Consider the following 19,899-nt stretch of genomic DNA (forward strand, 5'->3'; position numbering starts at 1 on the left):
CCCCAAGTCACTCCCTTCCTGAGACCTTGCTCCGTCTGGAAGCAATCACTCTCACTTCTGCAACGCGATACCCCCTTCCCACCATGACCGAGTGGCCTTAAACACACTAGACCCTCCCTGATAGCTCATTTGACTGTGATCCATGTTCACCGAGTGCCCACTACTTGCAGCCTGGACTGGGGACACAGAGGTGCACAGTGGCTCCCGTCCGTGAAGGAGATGGCAGACCGGAAGAGCCGGGAGCCCACCAGGGAAACTGTCCCACAGCCCTACGTCATTTATGCCCATGAAGGCCTCTGGGCATTGTGAGGACGGTGAGGCCCTGAGAGAATGGCCTTCTGCTGTGCCCGCACCTTCCTCCTCCAGACCCCCCATGACCCCCATGCAGCAGGCCTTGTAAGGAAACAGTAAACTCCCATTCAGCAAGAACCCTGGGGTTCCCAGGCCCCACGGAAACCCTGAGGGTCTCAAAACAGGGTGTCTCCACCCACACAGCTATACAGAAGCAGACAGAGAGTGAGGAGAGTGCCTCCCGGGAGGGGACCCGGCGCCGGGCCATGTGGAGCAGGACGGAAGCCTGGGACCGACCGAAACCCGAGGAGGGCATTCACTTGAAACACGTCCAAAGCCGCCTCAGCCCTGTCCCATCCGTGGGTCTGGACGGCCCCAGAGGACCACGGAGCACGGGCGCTCACTCACCACGCAGCCGGGTCGTACTCGGCCCAGACCCGGATGAACTCGTCGAGGTGGTGAGGCCCTAAGATGGAAGAGTCCCGTGTAAGGTACTCAAAATTGTCCATGATCACAGCCACAAAGAGGTTCAACATCTGTAGGACAGGAAGGAGAAGAGGTGACATACAGACCTCGGGCCGCCTCTCCCCCAGCCCCCTGCCCCCGCCGACCCCCCACCACTCCGGGTGAGACCCTCGGGGCAACAGGGGTCAGGCGGAGTCTTGCCCAGACCGGCTCTCCCCACGGCCTCGGCCACCAGGGTCCTAGCCCGGCATCGGTCCCCTGAGGGCTTCTGCTCTCTACTCCTGCTGCCCCACCCTGACCCAGGCTCCGTCCTCTCATGTCCATGGCCATCCTGCGTCAAGGTCGACCTACCCCCTCTGCAGTCCCCATCCTTTTCCGCTCTCAGCTGGCTTTCAAGGAAACCAGTGACTTTGGAGTTAGTAGTTTGGAGTCTAGAGGCTCGATTCTACAAATTGAGTTGCAATTCACATACCAGTGGCCATTTTGAAGCGCACCATTCAGTGGTATTTCATGTAGTCACAATGTCATGTGTCTACCACCCCTCTAGTTTCCAAGATTTTTTTATAACCCCACAAGAAAACCTTGCACCATCAAGTAATTGCTCCCCTGGTCTTCCCTCCTCTCCTCCCCGGCAGTCACCAATCTCCTTTCTGTATCTACAGGTTTGTCAATTTTGGATATCTCATATAAATGGAATAATACAATATATGACTTTCTGTGTCTGGTTTCTTTCACTTAGTGTGATGTTTTTGGGGGTCCATCCATGGTGTATTGTGTGTCAGAGTTTCATCCATTTTCTGGCTGAATAATATTCCATTGTAGGTCTGCGCCACGATTTGTTATCCATTCATCCATTGATGGATGTTTGGTTGCTTTCACCTTTCCTTTAGTCTATTATGGTTAATGACACTATAAACATTCATGTACAAATTTATGGACTGACACATCTATATACCGAGGAGTGGAATTGCTGGGTGATGTGGTAATTTTATGCTTGATTTTTTGAGGAACCTCTAAACTGTTTCCACATAAGTTGCTGCATTTTATATTCCCACCAAGGATGTACAAGTGTTAGTATTTCTCCATGTCCTTGCCAACACTCATTATTTTCCATTGAAAAGTTTATTATTATAGTCATTCTACTGAACATTGAATGGTATCTGGTTATTGTTCTGATTTACGTTTCCTTGATGACCAACTATGCTGAAGATCTTCATGTGCTTCTCGGCTATTTGCATATCTTCAGAAGAATATCTTTACCCATTTTTTTATATGGTTGTTTGTCTTTTTCTTGAGTTGTAAAATTCTTTACAAATTTTGGATATTAACTCTTTATAAAATATGTGATTTGTAAATATTTTCTCCCATTCCTTAGACTGTACTTTTGCATATTTGACAATGTCCTTCGATGTTCAGAAGTTTTTAATTTTGGGTAGTCTAATTTGTCTATTTTTTCTTTTATTGCTTTTGATTTTGGTGTCAAATCTAAGAATTATTTGCCAAAGCTGAGGTCATGAAGGTTTGCCCCCTACATTTTCTTCTAAGAGTTTTACAATTTTAGTTCCTACATTTAGGTCTTTGATCAATTTTGAATTAATGTTTGTATATACAGTGAGGTGGAGGTTCAACTTACTTAATTTTTCTGCATGTGGACATCTAGTTGTCGCTTTAGCATTTGTTGAAGTAACTATTTTTTCCCTATTGAATAGTCTTGGCATCCTTGTCAGAAATCAATTGGGCATAGATGTCTGGGTTCACTTCTGGACTCTCAACTCCACTCTGTTGGTGTGTGTATCTATCTTCATGCCGGTATTGTTCCCCCACCTCCAGCTATACTGAGGTATAATTAATGAAGAAAATTGTAGATAAAGTGTACAATGTGATCATTTGATATTTGTATACCTTTTGATGGGATTCCCCCCATCTACATTTATCACCTCACATACTTCTCTCTTTTTTTGGTAGAATGTTTAAGTTCTACTCTTTTAGCAAATCTCAATGTATTGTTACCAACTATAGTCACCATGTTTTGCATTAGATCCTCAGACTTTATTCATATTACAGCTGTAAGTTTATACCGTTTTACCAATATCTTCCTATTTCTCCCACCTCCCAGCCCCTGGCAACAACTTTTCTACTCTGTTTCTATGAGTTTGACTTTTTCTTTTCTTAGATTTCACATCTAAGTGATACCACGCAGTATTTGTCTTTGTCTGGCTCATTTCAATTAGCAATTTGAACTAGCTGTCAATTAATCTGCAGATCAAGGTCTATCTATGCTGCAAATGGCAGTATTTCCTCCTTTTATGACTGAATAATATGCCATTGTATGTATAGACCACATGTTCTTTATCCAACCATTTGTTGATGGACATTTAGATGGTTTCCATATCTTGGCTATTATGAATAATGCTGCAGTGAACATGGGAGTGCAGATATTTTTTCAATATCCTGATTTCATTTCCTTTGCATATATGTCCAGAAGTGGGATTGCTGGATCTTATGGCGTTTCTATTTTTAATTCTTTGAGGAGGCTCCATGCTCTTTTCCATAGTGGCTGCACCAATTCACATTCCCACCTGCAGCGACAAAGGGTCCCTTTTCTCCACACCTTCATCTCAACACTTGTTGTATCTTGTCTTTCTGATGGTAGCCATTCTGAAGGTGAGAGAACGTGATAGCTTACTGTAGTTTTGATTTGTATTTCCCTGATTAGTGAAATTGAGAAACTTTTCATTTACCTGTTGTTCATCTGTATGTCTTCTTTGGAAAAATATCTATTCAGCCACATTATTTTGATTACCGTAGCTTTGTAGTAAGCTCTGAAATAGGGAAATGTAAGTCCTCTAACTTTACTGTTTCAAGATTGTGCTGGTTATTTGGGGTTCCCTGACCTTCCATATGAATCTGTGGATCAGCTTTTCCATTCTTTCAAAAAAGGCCATTGGAATTCTGATAGGGAGTGCATTTGATCTACAGATCACTTTAGGGGAATGTTGCCATCTTAACAATATTAAGTCTCCTGATTCACGTATATGGATGTCTTTCCATTTACTTGTGTCTTCTTTCATTTTTTCCAGCAAAATTTTTCAGTGTGCAAGACTTTCACCTCCATGGGTATTTATTTATTTATTCTTAGTTATTTTATTCTTTTGGATGCTATTAGAAATGGAATTATTTTCTTAATTTCTATTTCAGATTGTTTATTGCTGGTGCACAGAATCATGACTGATTTTTATGTGTTGATTTTGTACCCTGAAACTTTGCTGAATTCATTTATTAGCTCTGAGGGGGTTTTTTGTGTGTACATGTATGTATTCTCTGGAGTTTTCTATATACAGGATAACATCATCTGCAAATAGATACAGTTTTACTTCTTCCTTTCCAATTTGGATGCCTTTTATTTCTTCCTGCCTGATTGTTCTGGCCAGGACTTCCACAGCAATGTTGACTACAAGTGATGAAAGTGAGCATCCTTGTCTTGTTTCTGATGTTTGGGAGAAAGCTTGTAGCTTTTTACTGTTGAGTATGACATTAGCTGTAGATTTTTCATATAAGCCCTTTATCTGGCCAAGAAAGTTACCTTCTATTCCACTCGCTATGTGTTTTCTTTTTTGGGGTCGGGGGCGGCGCCAGGACCAACAATCACCAGCTGCCTGAGTGTCAAAAAATTGTGCTTCCAAAATCTCTTGATGTTGATTCCACATAAAGAGCAAATGAACCGCCTGGTGTGTGGCACTCATGACAGAAGCCCTTTTTTTGCTATGTGTTTTTATCATGAAAGTGTTGAGTATTGTCAGATGCTTTTCTACAGCTATTGAGATGATCATTTGTCTTTTTCCTCATCACACTGACTGATTTTCACATGATGCACCACCCTCGCATTCCTGGACTAAGTCCCATTTGGTTTTGGTGTACAACCCTTTTAATGCATTGCCGGAGTTTGTTTGGTAGTATGTTGTTCAGGGCCTTCACGTGCATATTCATGAGGGATACCTGTGTATAGCCTTCTTGTGGCACTTTGGTCTGCCTTTGGTTTCAGGGTAATGATGGCAACGTAGACTGTGTCAGGTAGTGTTCTCTCCCCATTTTTCTTTTGGAAAAAGTTTGAATAGGATTGGTGCTAATTTTTTTTTAAATAACATTTTTATTATGGTAAAATATACAGAACAAAAAACTTATTTAACCATTTATAAGAGTATAGGTCAGTGGCATTAAGTACATTCACACCATCGTGCAACCACCACTATCCATCTACAGAGCTTTTTCACATCTTCCCAAACTGAAAGTCCATACCCTTCAAACGTCAGCTCCCCGTTCTCCTCCCAACCCTCGCGACCCCCATTCTGGATTCTGTCTCTATGAATCTGACTACTCTCGGTACCTCACATAAGTGGAATAATATGGTATTTTTCCTTTTGTGACTGGTTTAATTCACTTAGCACAATGTCTTCAAAGTTCACTCATGCTGTAGTATGTGTCAGAATGCCTTTCTTTTTAATGCTGAGTAATATGTTCATATCACATTTTGTTTATTCGTCCCATCACAATGGTAGATACTGAAAACTAAGAGACAACTGCCCCATGGAGACTTTAAATCCTTTCCATGAAGTGAGAGCTGGCCCCACAGGAGCTCATCACCGCATGAGCCCTTTTAGGATTAATGAGGTCATCGTCTCTGGGGAAGCAAGGGCCACCAACATGGAATCAACTTGCGATGTGACATGAATCAAAGTCAGAGATCAGCAGGAGACACAGGGGGTCCCAAGAGGGAGTGAGGCAGGAAGGGGGGCGCAGAGACACGGCCTTACCAGGAAGGAGCACAGGAAGATGAAGGAGACGAAGTAGAAGTAGGCGAAGTCGCTCCCACACTCGCTGGCACCGGCAGGCTCGTCGCAGGCCCGGTGACCGAGACAAGACAGCATGATCTCATGCCAGGCCTCCCCCGTGGCACTCCTGAGAAGAAGGGCAGAGCTGTGAGGCTCACGGGGGCCGGCCAGGGACCAGCCTGGGAGGGGATCGGGGGCGCCCGAGCACTCAGGGGAGCTGGTCCAAGGGCACCCCACCCCCTCCTCCCGCTTCCTTCCGGACAGGAAACAGCACATGTGCAAGGCACGGGTAACAGATGGCTGCTTCTTGAAAAGGACCCTCTGCGTTAGATTCTCCAATGGTCATGAACTGGGAAAGCACTTGTTACTAGATCCAGTCCTCTGCGCGAGAAGAGTCGGCACTGTGGTAAGTGACCCCGCTGCGGGCATCTGGCACCTGGAGGCCAGCGCACCCCATCTGGGCTTCTGATCTCCCCCCCACACATGCCGTCCCAGCCTCCCTCCATTCAAGAAATGGTGACTCCATCTTTCCAGCTGCTGGAAAAATACCCCCGAGCCATCCATTTCTCCGGCTCTCTCTCCCCCTGCGACATGCTGTGTATCAGCTCATCCACCTCCAAAAACCAGCCAGGCTCTCACGGTGTCTCACTGCCTGGCACTGAATGGCAACCACTTCCCTGAGCTGCTGCCACAGCCTCCCACCGCTCTTCTCCGTCTACCTACACGGCGGCCCAGCAGGTCGACTGACCCCATGCCAGACAGTGTCACTCCTCCTCCCAGTGACCCTTCATCACTGCAGAGGCCACAATTCACATGATCCAGCAACCCACTGCCCGCTCCTTCCCTGACCTGGCTCCCTCCTGTGCTCCCAGCTCAGCCCACTGCAGCCATGCCGGCCTCTCCTGCTCCACAGACACACCAGGAGCTCTTCCAGCCCGAGCAGCCACCCTGGAGGGCCCTCCTGCATGGGATCTGTTCCTGGGCACACAGCCAGCACCAGGGGCCACACGGGTGCTCACGGGCAGGCCAAAGGCCTGGGTCCCCCCTTTGCTGCCTGCGTGGGCAGCCCTGGGCAGAGGCCAGGCCCGCTCTCCACTGATGACAGCTAGGCATGGGGCTTCCTGTAGGATGGCCATACCAACCTGTGCCAGCCTGATTGATGAGGGGCTCACATGTGAGACAAAGACCAGGGAGAAGAGAGATCTTTGAGACCAAAGGCTTACAACTAAGGCTGATTGCATGGGCCTGTCTCAAATCTTCTCAAGCACAAGGCAGGATATTAATAAAGAAAGAAATAGAATTAATGTAACAGCTAAAGCTCAGAGAAACTCTGCTCTTTAGGAAAAGTGTAAGCCTAATGTCGCTTGTTCAGCTGATACAAAGAACAGGAGTCAGAAAAGTCTCCTCAGGCAGGGGAGTAAAGCAGGCCTGGGTCTGAGCTCACCCATCACCCCTCAGAATGCATGTGCATAGGGCAGCCCCCAGCGCAGGCCTCGCAGTGGCCCAACACATTTGCATACAGGTGGTGACATGCCAGGGAGGGGCCCCAAAACAGGGTCTGTAGTCAGAGCCCCTCCACCATAAATCCCCGGAGACAGCTTTTCTCTTCCCTACTGGGATCACATGGTAGGCTTGGCTGGCGAGAGAGGCTCTGGGGGCAGGGGGACACATTCACCTCTCTCCCCTCTGCCCCCAAGCTCATTCCTGACCCGGGTGTTAAACAGCCTCCCGCCCACGGAGGGTGTGCCACTCCTAAGAACAGGAGGAGGTGCTGAGCCTCGCAGGTGGTCTCTGAGCATCAAACAAGCCCTGTGCCCCTTGGGGCTTCACCGTGCTGCATGGCTTGGCTGCACGCCAGAGCCCAGAGAAGTTCGGCCCCCATGAGTGGACAGCAGAGGTGCAGGCCCTAGTCAGCTGGGTGTCTCAGTCCATGAGCAGCTATGCATGCTGTCAGCTGTGGCCTCCCTGGTCCCCTGCTTCTCGCTACCCCACAGATCCCCCCAGTCAGCAGGGCTTCAGCTGGAGCCTTGAGGCCTGCGCACAAGAGAAGCACTGCTGGGCATCTTCGGTGCTCCCAGCCCCCCTGGAGGCCTTTTAGCTGCGGCCGAGGAGCAGAGACAAGGCGGTGGAGGCTGGCCTGGCCCAGGGGCTTCCCCTCAGTCTGTCTGAGGTCCAGGAACCTTAGCAGAGGACAAACAGAAAGGGAGCAAACACTAGAAAGGCCCCTTGCGGGGAGGCCACCATGGCCTAGGGGTTGGAGAGGCTGGCCTGAGCTGGCTGCCCAAACCACACACCTGAACAGCAGCATCAAGGCTTGTAGAAATGTCCGGAAGTTGTTGTGCCGGTTGATGCTGGTATCATCGTCCAAAGCAATGTTCCCAAAAACCTGAAATGGAAGAGAAGGCTGTTGGGTCTTCAGGACCTGCAGCCAGGCAGAGGGGCGTGTATGTGCATGTGAGGACCCACAGGGGGCAGGACACCGCCCTGAGCTAGAACACTCCTGTCCATGGGGGCCACCGTCAGGGCTCCCAGCCCCGCCTGGCAGTGCGTTTACAGGGCAAGCCTCTAGGAGGGGGAGCGCATCGGGGCCCCACAACTCCACGTGTGCCGGCTCCCGCCCTGTGCCTGTCCAGGAATGCAAGTCCACATGACTCGTAAGAATGGGACCCGGAGCTGAGTTGAGGCTCTGCTGTGTTACAGTTCATGCTCTCATGAATGACTCCATGAGCAACAGCTCTGAGAGATCACTTAGGTTTTGTTTTAAGTTTCTGTGCAAATATCACAATGGGATGGTTTTTATCAATTTGAATTGATTTTCTTTAGGATTAGAAATGCAATGAGCTACTAACTACACTTAGCTTAAAATCTGGAAAATTTCAGCTGGAAAGTTTACAAAGTATCCCATGTCCACCCAAAATAAAGATCAGTGGTGTTCATGTTTATGTTTCTGCACATTCACAAAGCAAAGCAGGAAAAAAACTACATTTGCTTTGTTTTAGAAAGCGTCATAAAGCAAAAGGAGCCTTCAGTCCCTGGAATACAGTCTGAAAATCAGTTTTCCACTGACCTTCAGGACCCTGGCTCCTCGCACACTGGCGAAGCCCATCCTTCGCCTGTGCTGTTGGAGAGTGGCCAGGCGCCAAAAGTGCATGACTGGGACTCTGCTTGGTGTCTTTTAAATGTTTTTCCAAAAGATGACAGTGTTCTTCGGCAAAATAAATAATATCTACATTGTGCCGGATTTGACAAGTAGCGTGATCCGAGATGATCCTGCCGACTTTTCTTCAGTGGCATATACGCCCCTATAAAGCAGCAGTGGCCTACAGAATCGCTGCCGGACTGACAGGATGACCAGCTACTACTCTGCAGGCCACTGGCATCATGCCGATGTGCCCAAGCTCTCCACGACCTGGGGGCCCAGTTCCCAGTCAAACAAGCCCACCATCGCCCCAACACAGCCCAGCAAGATTCCACCTGAGCCTGGTGATGTATTTACCCACAGAGGGTGCAGCTGCCCCTCACTAGTGGACCCCGGGCAAAAACCTAACCTCACAGTGCCTGTTTTCTCATCCAAAGAACAGTCTTTCTAAGACTGAGCTCATAAAGTGCTTAAAACAGCTCATAGCAATGTTTTCCAAGTATCGACTTGTCATCATTACCCTTTAATGACCATGATCAATGCCCTTTCGCCTCAGGGGTCAGGAGCCCCTTGTGTGCCCATCCCGGCGGCACACCCACCTGCATGCCGATGATGGCATAGATGAAGAACAGCATGGCAATGAGCAAGCACACGTAGGGCAGGGCCTGTGGACACACGGAGGACAGGTCAGCTCCAGGGAGTGCCACTCTGCTGCCCTGCTCAGGCCTCATCTGGAGAGTGGATGGCTGCTGGGTCTCTGGAGCCACACACACCTCAGCAGTGTAGATCCAGCCCACTAACCATCGAGCCCCTCCAACAAGCGACTACCCCGGGTTCTTCCTTTACAACCAGAGTTGTAAAACACACCTCAAAGTTTTGTGAGCATTAGCAAGATTCTCTCTGGGTAATGTACAGTATTTTCACAAACTACAAGAGGACAGTAGGTGTGCACAAGATGTGTACACGTGGCCCCCTCCCAGCTTCCGGAAGAGGGCCTCTCGGGCGGGGGAGGGCACACCAATGTGCATGAAGAAAGAGGGCTCAGGATACACCAAGGCCCTGCCTGGGCTTCACCTTGAAGGACTGGACGAAGGTCCACAGCAGGATGCGGATGGTGTAGCCCTGACGAAGCAGCTTGATGAGCCGAGCGGCACGGAACAGGCGGAGAAAGCTGAGGTTGATGAAGTTGTTCTGCAGGGAAGAGGTTGCTCTCTGACCTTTGGAAGCCAGTCTCCTGCATGTGCAGGCGAGCTGTCCCCCACCCGCCACTGCCCAAGTCACTGTGGTCCCAAACAAAGTGGGTAAAAAGAGATTAAAACAAAACGTCACTGCTCCACATCTAAGCATCATTCAGCCACTGGAAAACCTTTGAAAGTAAAGCTTATGGTTGCAAATCACTTCTCATGCAGCAAGTAAGAAGAACCCACTCTACTCCAGGCTCCCTTAACCCAGACAGGGTGGGATGAGGAGAAGCTCTCCGAAGCATCCCCCTGCTGCCTGGTGGAACTGGGGGACCAGCTGTGGCTGGCCTCCAACACTGGTCTCTCCTTGCAGGACACAACCAGGCAGTGGGGGCTGAGCAGGGCTGCTTCTCCACTGAGCGCCTCTCAAGAGACCCACCCGCCCCCACCCCCTGCAAGGCCTAGCCTGCCTGGGACCCAGCAGAGGAGCGGGTACCTCCTTCGGGCCTGCTCCTGGCGCCTGCAGACCTGGCACTGTAGGGGTATAAGTGCTGGTCCTGTGCTTGGGCCACAGAACCCACCTCTGTGATCTGCAAACAGGTCTCTGCTTCCTCATCTAAGGAGCTCAAAGCCGAGCTCTGACTGAATCAACAACCTCACGACTCCACAGATTACCTGGGAGTGAGGCTTCCGCCCTGGCCCACGGCCACCTTTAATTACACAGGTCCCTTTCGTAAGACACATCTATGGGTGGCGCCCATGAGTAGGTGGGGGTGCTCGTGGACCTGGGCAGCTTCCCACGCTCTGTCTGCTCAGAGACTGGGTGCCCGCATACATCGTGCGAGCAGCTTCCTGCCACTTTGGTGTTTTACAATATGCAAGCAGCTCAGGCTTCAACGCATTGTGCTGCCAGATTCAGTGGTCAAATACAGCGAAGAAAGCATCCATGTTGAATGAGACCCCAGCAGCAGGCGCACGTGCGGGCGTGGTGGGAGCCTGGGCAGAGGCGCTGGCCCTGTCCTGGGGCTGCCCGTCTGGTCTTGGCTGGGACAAGGCGTTCAGTGGAGAGATAGGTCTCACTCCTATTTCCAGAGTCGGTGGCCCCGACCCAGACTTTGTCGCTCTCCTGAAAATGCTCCGCTCTCAGGGGCTGGCTTCCTGGGTTATAACCAGGAGGCTGAGGACCCTGGACTGTCTCTGCTGCTAAGGACCTATAGTCACCTTGGGGGCGGCTCACAGGCAGGAAGCTGGAGCCAGGGGCGTGAGGCTGGTTTTATACTACGCCTCGGAGATGAGGGCAAGTCAGTGGGCACAGATCAGATAAAAGGCAAAAGTGGACCTCAGTGTGGGACCCGGAGGGCACGCAGGTTTGTGCGCAGCCCCCTCCCCTGCTGGAGCTGGGGAGACTATCTCTGTCGTAGACAGGACATACAAGAAACGCCCATGCTGTCTCAGCTCTGTGAGCCCTGAGGGGGTGAGCCAGTCCCCACAAGAAGACAGACACAGAGAGAGAATGGGGACTTTGTTTATAGTACCAGGAAACCTTTCACACAAGACAGTAAAACAGAGCAAGGGGAGGGGGCTGCCAAGGGCCAGGCCTCCTCAGGGGGTCTCCACTTTTGAACCACCTGTTCAGGTGGGTCCGGAGGGGCCCAAACTGTGATAACACAGTCAGCATCCACCCAGCTCAAAGCAATTTTCTCAGACAGCTGGCACGGGCAAGATTTCCCAGAGATACTCGGGGAAAATAAAGGGCAAGGAAGAAGGGATGGAAGACAAGCAAGGCAAGGGAGGCACTGTTCATACAGATCAACGCACAAACGGCGAGCTCACTGGGTCACTTGCCACTTTTTGTTGAGACTCAAGTTCCCACCCCACCTTCCAGGCTTCTTTCTCCGGCTCCAGTAGGCTCTTAGGAGAAGAGTGGGGGTGGTGACAGACAGACAGACAGACAGCCCTAGAGAGCCATGAGAACAGATGGTGACAGAGCCAGAGGCGCCCAGCAGCGTGACGGGCTGAGCATAGAGGGGCAGCACCCAGGGTGGGGGCTGCCAGGCACCACCATGCAGACTGCATGCGGGACAGCAGAGCCAGCCTCCCAGTGGCTATGCAGTCCCCTCTGGCCTCAGCCCATCCCACAGAGCCCATAGTTCCTGTTGCATGGCCCAATAACTACACCTACTTCAGAGCCAGGCTTGCCCTTATTGCCACCTACCTGAGTCAGGAAAGGTGCCTCACACACCCCCTCAATGTGTTAGCTGGCCCACCTTGAGGGCACTGTGGTCCCTAGCTCCTCTGAACCCCAGCTTCCTCATCCACAAGAGGACATCGTGCCCAGGTGGAAGGAAGTTCAAGGCACACTGAGCACTGTGAAGCAGTGCCCCCAGAGGTGGCTGAGTGGCTCCAGACCAAGACTGGCACCCCACCCACCCATACCAAGCGCCTCCCTGCCTCTGGTCAAGGTCTCCGGAAGCAGCAGAGCCAGGGCCCCCCTCGCGCTGGGCCAGCGCGCTCTGGGGCTGAAGCCCAGCAGTCCACTGGGCAGACTTGCTCTCCTGCTCGGCTTCCGCGCTCACGGGGATAATGATAGAGACAGAGCTGTGCACGGTGCCGCACCCACCTGTGAGGCGTGTCAGGCGATGAGGAGGATGCAAAATACGCCTTCCGCCCAGGAGAGCACAGAGGGGCTGAGCAGAGAGCTGAGGGATATGGGTCAGGGGCTGTGCAGAGCTCATCACCTGGTGTTCCTGTGGCACCCAAATGGCATTTTCTGAAAACTCAAGGTTCTCTGCTCCAATCATGAAACCCTTTGTCACAAATACTCATTCTGTAACAGCTATCTTAAATATGTGCTGCTTTATATGAATTTCCAGCCAACAGCCTCAGTTCAGTCTGTTCCTGGTATGTCTGCTCTCCTCTCAAATATTCCTAAAGACCTGGAAGGAAGCCCCGGGGGTCTTGCCACCTTCCTTCCAAACTGGAGACCAAGGGGGCACGCGTGAATCAGCGATGCCTGGACGGAGCCCTGTGCTCCACTGCCTGCCAGGGCAGACTACCTCTCCCACTCAGTCAGCCTCACGCAACCTTTTCTGAGTCATGCAGACAGAATGTCCACCCCCTTTCAGCCCTGTGCCCCAGGTGGGACCCCACATGGAAGCGTCTATACAGGAAGGACACGGCAGGGGAGCCAAACCTTGGCTGTTGTGAGGCGGTGCAACAGGAACCATGGACTCCGCAGGGGTCAAGTCCAAATCCCACCTCACCAAACTGACCCGGTTCCAAGCCAGTCCCACAGGAAAACTGTCCAGGCACATACCTGCCTCTCACCTGGAAGCCCCCAATTCCTTACTCTGCCCAAGGCCAGTTCTCACCATCCAAGGGTCCTTGGATGGCCCTCAGAAGCCCCTGCTGGAACCCAGGAGCTGGGCAGAGTGCACAGGAGGCCAGAGGGGACAGGTGCAGCCAGGCATGGCCGCACACCTCTGGGGGGGCAGGGGTGAGGGGTCGCAGGAGACACAAGGAAGAGGGGCGGAGCGAGGAGTCAAGGACTGTGTAAAGCCATGGAACCAACCGTTTCCTGTACGTGATGTTTTCATGGATGGATATTTGCATATTATTCACAAATTGGGATGTTTGAGCAGCGGATATGCAACACACAGACGGAGACATGGTTTTCGCATTGTATGTTGTTGGGTGGCGTGAGTCAGCAGGTAGATTAAGGTGAATCAAGAACAAAAACAGAAAACAAAAGAGAAAATGAGTCATCAACACAAGCAAAAACTCAAACTCTGAACACTTCTCTGGAAAATTTTAGGATTTTGGCAGACTTTGCATATTTTGCTTGAAATGTATCAAATCAAAACATTACTTTTGAAATCTGTAGGTTATGCAGTGTGGCATTATTTGCATTCCTGTTTGTAATGCAAATCCAAAGATGACTCACAGACACTTATTTTTTATCTCCAGGCAAAGAAATCAATGTCAGTTATATGGTCGCTTTCTACACGACCCTGGTTAATATTATTGCTCTCTTTTGATTTTAAAGTTGGGGATGGGAACTGACACTCATATTTTTGCCTACGGAAAAAAAAGTGCATTCACAAAGTAACATATGAAGTGATTGCAAATGGAAAAAAAGACACCACTAATCCACTGATGGCTTCATCGTTTCTCCTCCCGGCAGAACAGGGTGAAGAACTGAGCTCTGACAGCTGTGTGGCCACGGACAGCTGCACTTCCAGCCTCAACGGCTTTTCAGCCCTCCCACCAGCCCTGCAGGGCACCAAGGGTTGATGGTGGCTACCATGGAGGGCTTGTTTGAAGTAAGGTCTGAAGCAACCACAAGGTGCCCTGGCCTTGAGTGTCCCTCAAGCAACTGAGGGACAGGTGCTGGCCTCTTCTGGCCACCTGCACTACAGGAGATCTCTGCTTTATATTCACAAGCCTCTTGGGGGGAGGTTTCCCTAGAAGACAAAGCTGTGCACTGGTGCCTGTGACATCAGCCGGTCACCCTGCCTGCTCCCTCTTGATGGCCTCTCGTTAGTCCCTGCTCTCGCACGGAGCCATACACATGCAGAAACCCCCAGAGCAGTGTCCCTGCAGTTGGGAGCACAAGGTTTGGGTCCCTTTACCAGGGGGAATAAATATGCCTACGCCCGAGGAGGAGGCCTGCAGGCATCAGAAGTGCAGCCAGCTCACACCTCGCCGAAAACCACGCTGGGTGAGGAGCACACGGCCAAGGGGATAGCACTCGGGGAACACGCGACACCAGCAGACAGCGGAGCAAACCAACCTTGGTTTCTTGGCTAAAATGGCAGCTTTCAGCTTTTCACCTGGATTACTCAGATCATTAACTTTTTAAAACCATGCAACATAGCATATAAACGAAAGAATGTGTATAAATATATGTATATATACACCTTTTAAAGAAAAATAATAAAATATTCATATATTCATCACCCAGCTTAAAAAAACAGAATGTCGCTATTAGTTTTGAAGCCATTCCTGACTGTCTCCCTCTCTCCTCTGCAGACGTAGTAACTGCCCTGAATTCTTACTAATAACTGATTTTCTTTACAGGCTTACTACAAACTCTTAAAATGTGTTACGCCTGTCTGTTCTTAACCACTGTAATGAGACAATGCTGTATGAAGCCTTCTCAGACTCGTGCAAACTCTTGGTCTGACAGTGAGCAGTTTTGAAAAGCATCCCTGTCGATGTGGATGCCATTTTCAGGGTCATGTGGCACTCGGCTGCATTAATACTACAATCACCGACATGTTCGTCTGCTACCGTGACCAGTGTCGCTGTGAACATTTGCACAGACACCCCCAGCGCGTGCACCTGGGAGTGAAGGTGCATGTGTTCGGCCTTCTAGGGACCGCCACGCTTTCCCAGGGATGTTGTACTGACTGACACCCTAGCAGCAGTGGTTGGGGGATGCGGGGGTCTGCCAGCTGTCAGCATCTACCTCCAGGCCAGGACGTGATGACAGGGAATAAACATTCTCTGGTCCCCCGTCCTCAGCAGCTTTCAACCAGTGGCAGCCAGCAGCCAGAGAAAGCGCAGCTGCCTCGGAGCACCTGAGGCTCAGGACCCCAGTCTGGATCCTGAACAGTGACTGACCTGATAGCACTTTCTCGGCTGCCTCGCTTCCTGGGCTCGCTTCATTTCTCCCCTGGTATTCCTGGGGTCACCTTTCCGTTTCTCATTTCACAGTCTGCTTCTGGCAAAACCCAACTAAATCAGCTCTGGTCGAGCTGCCTCTACCCGGGCCCTGCATGACGTTCTCAACCAGCCCGCTGGACTTAGAGTTGGCTCACGCCACTCCGCCTCAGAGGGCCCTCCAGTTCCTATCTCACACAAAATAAAGGCCAACAGCAACTCGGACGGCAAGGCCTTCCCCATGCTCCTGCCCGGGGTCCTCAGCCCTCGGCTGCTCCTCACACATGGGTTCGGCGCAGGCCCGGGGCCTCCACGAGGGCTGTCCCCCGACAGGCCTTCCTTGCTTGGCTCCCTCCCAGGCCCAGGCCTGGGAAAGTCGCCATCTCAATGACATCTTATCTGGACACACTGACAAAGCCCCTCCTGCCCACCATCTCCTGCCCTACTCTCTGCTTTGCCTTCTCCCTGGTGCCTACCTATCCTTTTCTAACACTGGATTATTTCTCACTAGAATGAACCTCCAGAAGAGCAGAGATTTCTACCTTTTGTTCCAGCACTTAGGATAGCACTTAGCACATGACAGACACTGCATAAATATTTTTAAATATATAAATGAAGGAATGTGATGCAAATATCTTCTCCCTGTTCATGGATTGCCCTTTTCTCTTTTGATGAACAGAAACCTTATTATAGAGGGAAAAAAAACCTTTATTTTTTACTTTTCAGTTATGGTTGGTGCTTTAAATATCTTATTTGATAAATCAGTTCCTACCCCGAGTTCTGAAACATAATCCACATTCTCTTCAAAGTTTTAAAGTCTTGCTCTTTATATTTAAGTCTTTTCATCTGCTTGAAATAGCTTTGCTTGTGAACTGAGTGAACCGAGACCCACTTCCTGCATCATCGGTCACGCTCCCACGGAAGGCCGAGCTATCATGCCCCTCCCTGCTAAGCGGCAGTGCTGGACAGTCACACATCAAGTCCCCATAAAGAAGCGGCTTTGATTCTAGGCTCTTGATGCTTTCCACCGGCCCACTCAGCAATCTCTGTGCCGACAGCCCGAGGCACTACAGCTTTATGATCAGTCCTGCCACTGGCAGCAGCACCCTCTCACACCACTCCAGCAGCACCTTCTTCTTAAGTATCCTGTTTTGTGGCCCTTGCTCTTTTTTACAAATTTTAGAAGCAGCATGTGAAGTTCCCAAACAAACAAACAAAAACAAAATCATTGGTATTTTTATTGAAATTGCATTGAATCTACAGATCAATTGGGAGAACATTGTCATCTCCAGGAAATGACACTATTTGTTAATTAACATGATATATGACTGTATGCAAGCCTTCTTTAATATCTTGCAATGAAGTTTAGTAATTTTCCACTAAAGCTGACAAAATTTAATAAAGGTCTTGCACACATCATTTTGGTAGGTTTGTTGTCAGGACTGCTGCTATTACAATAAAATGCAATTAACTGATGTGAGTAACCTCATATTCAGCGACCTTGCTAGACACTCTGATCAGTTTTAGATTGTTCAAGATTTCAACAGATAATAATGTTACCGGAGGATAATGATAGCTTTGTCTTTTCCTTTCTTAATCCTTAGAGGTTCTCTTTTTTTTTTTCTTGTCCTATTCATTCAACAAGTATTTCCTGAGAACCTAAAGTGTCACACTCTATTCTAAGCCCTGGAATGTAGTGGTGAACAAAGCAGACAAAAATTTCTGTCCTTGTGGAGTTGACAGTCAAGTTACTGAGCTGACTAGGCCTTGAAGTTCAATGCTGAAAAGAAGTAGTGGCTACAGGCATCATTGCCTTTTTCTGATTTTAAAGAGACTCTTTCCCATGTTGCAAAGGATTTTTCGGTAAATGCTCTTCATCAAGTTAATTCCTAGACTGCTTAATTTTTATCATGAATAAAATTTTAATTTTGTTGAATGTCTTCTCTGCACCCATGACAAGATCGCCTTAATGGTGTCCTTTGATCTGTTCCCGTGAGATTGTAGGGACAGACTTCCTGACGCATAATCTTGAGTTCTTGGGATACAGGCCGCTGTATTTCCTCTTCTGGCACACTGCTGGATTTGGTTTGCTTACATGTTGTTTAGAATTTTGCATCTACATTGAAGAGTGCGTGTGGATCATTATCTTCCTTTCTTATAGCCTAGTTCTTGAAAATGTGGCCATCGGGACTGTACTAGTCTCACACAAAAAATTAGGGAATGTTCGCTATTCTTCTATTCTCTGGAAGAATTTGTTTAGGATCGCAATGAGCTTTCCTTGTCCTTGAGGCAGAAACACAATGCGCCACTTCTACAGACCAGCGGCGTGAGCCACACCAGGACATGGACTCCGGGTCAAAGAACAGGTTAGTCATTCACCTCACACCTCCTACTCTTGGTAGGCTTCTTTGGGCTTTGGAGACAGCATTCCACACTTAGGAAACACTGCTGCGACCCACTTACCGTGGCACGAAGCTGCTAGGCTTCAGAGGTTTCAGAGCAAGACAGGACTTTGCAGCAGAGCCGGGCAACAGGGTCAGCGGCCCTGCCACGTGGGCCTGAGATTCACAGATCCCAGGCTGGGGCATCTGTGGGCAGAGGCACTGCGTGGAGCCCTAGAAACCCCACAGCAAGGTCAGAGCAGCCACCTAGGGCTCTGGAGCAAGGCCGTGTCATCTGCGCAATGACACTGGAATCACCAATGCAAGGGGCCACTCCTGGCTACTGGGTCCTGGGGGAGACTGACCATGAGACATCCGTATTCTACACACCACAGCTTTCCTCACAGGTGGTGTGCTTCAGGCCCACCAACAGCTCAGCTGTAACGGGAGTGCCCCGTCTGGGACCAGACCTAAGAACTCCAGAGGGCACAGTCCCAGGACAGGTGGTCAGTCCCCCAGGCCTCTCAGCTCCCTGCCCACCCCAGTACATCATGGGATGATCACTAAAATGAGGAGGAAAACAGATCTGGTTTATGGAGGGTTTGGTTCATATATTGGCGCAGGCCTCCTAGAGCCCCAAGCAGGGATGGCTTGAAAGACAGCAGCGAGGCAGAGCTCTGGGTGCGGTGCCTGATCAGCCACACAGGTGGAGAGAGACACTGCCTATCATAAGGACCACAGCACCCTAGGCTTGGGCTCCAGCTGGGTCAGGGCTCTGTAGGAACGCAGCTTGGGGAGGGGGCGTCCAGAGGGACCTCGGCAGTGGGTCCGCGTGCAGGTCTCTGCATTAGCGCCATTCTTTTCATGTCCACCAGAGGGCACCCTTGGCACTTAAAAACCGGGTGCGCAGCCCGTGTTCACACAGTAGGTCCTGCATGGAGCCTGTGGGGGCCGAGACGAGGCTGTGCCTGGACCCAGTAGCTGGGCTCGCTCTTCCCAAGGCTCATGCAGCTGTGGCCATGTGAGCACCCAGCTCCTGCAAGCAGAGCTCGCCCCATGGCCTCTTTGGAGAGCCATGCTTACAGCTGTCAACACCAGCCACTCGGGGGCAGGTTACATACATGGGAACCCCTTCGCCTGAAAACGGTGGGGACTTGCCTCCCCCCTGGGCTCACTCACATCCCAGCTGTGGGTCTGCCTTTGGTGATGCAGACCCTGGACTGTACTGTGATCCGAGACTCATCAACACGGGACCCCACATACCACTGCCTCGGAGCGAGCAGAGGACGGGGTGCAAGGAGCAGGCAGCTACAGGACGCACTGGCACATCACACTCCACACCGCTGGGAGGTGCGACCTGACAGAATGCTTGAAACAGCCTCATAAAGGCATAGATGAAATGCCAGCTTGGTGACATACCTTAAGGGGATGGGGTTCTTCCTACAGGATGAATAGATGGCCATGAGACAGTACTGGATGCCAAGTGGCAAAATACAATGCCCGGGAAACCGGAGGAAGAAGGGGTGGCCCCTCGCCATCACTTCAGCAACCCAGGGTGGATGCTGCGCTCCCCATTCCCCACGTTCAGGTTTGGTGAATCTAGAGGTCCTGGCTCAAGGGGTATGGAGAGCTTCCACTGCGGAACACCAAAAGCCATGGTGGCCCCTGTCACATTGGCCACCTCAGGCCCAAAGACCAGCAGGCAGAGAGCCACTTGCACGCTGGTCACGGTACCGGATGCTGATCATTGCGAAGGGCAGAGCTGCCTCCACATAAGGACAGGGCACATCTGTCTGGAGCCCAGCAGCTCACCGGGGCATTCCTCAGCGCCCCTATGACGAGTCTCAACTGTGATGGACTATCACAGCAGCCAGAGCCACAGGGCACACAGGGGCATAAGCCGCATGGGGTGAGGGCCAGGGTTGCCTCACCAGACCAGCAAGCAGAGC

General features: G+C 50.5%; 1 protein-coding gene and 1 non-coding gene across 12 annotated transcripts in view; both read right to left on the reverse strand.

The window, feature by feature from the left end:
- Positions 1-19,899, reverse strand: part of CACNA1B (calcium voltage-gated channel subunit alpha1 B) — a 180,455-nt gene that overhangs the window by 32,235 nt on the left and 128,321 nt on the right. For 9 of the 11 annotated variants that reach the window (XR_012124599.1, XM_073220677.1, XM_073220671.1 and 6 more), the window contains 5 exons: positions 9,799-9,915; positions 9,324-9,389; positions 7,880-7,971; positions 5,568-5,712; positions 700-827 (listed from right to left, as the gene is read on the reverse strand). Coding sequence is in view for 10 of the 11 variants with exons in the window: in XM_073220677.1 (XP_073076778.1) it covers positions 700-827; positions 5,568-5,712; positions 7,880-7,971; positions 9,324-9,389; positions 9,799-9,915 (548 nt within the window). In the remaining variant the exon portion in view is untranslated. The remainder of the gene's footprint in view (positions 1-699; positions 828-5,567; positions 5,713-7,879; positions 7,972-9,323; positions 9,390-9,798; positions 9,916-19,899) is intronic. The other 2 variants (XM_073220675.1, XM_073220679.1) reach the window with 2 other exon arrangements.
- Positions 4,382-4,515, reverse strand: LOC118970514 (U11 spliceosomal RNA). Its single transcript, XR_005058562.1, has one exon. It is a non-coding gene; the product is annotated as a U11 spliceosomal RNA (small nuclear RNA).

The sequence above is a fragment of the Manis javanica genome, chromosome 2 (genome assembly GCF_040802235.1).
Source record: "Manis javanica isolate MJ-LG chromosome 2, MJ_LKY, whole genome shotgun sequence".
Lineage (NCBI taxonomy): Eukaryota > Metazoa > Chordata > Mammalia > Pholidota > Manidae > Manis > Manis javanica.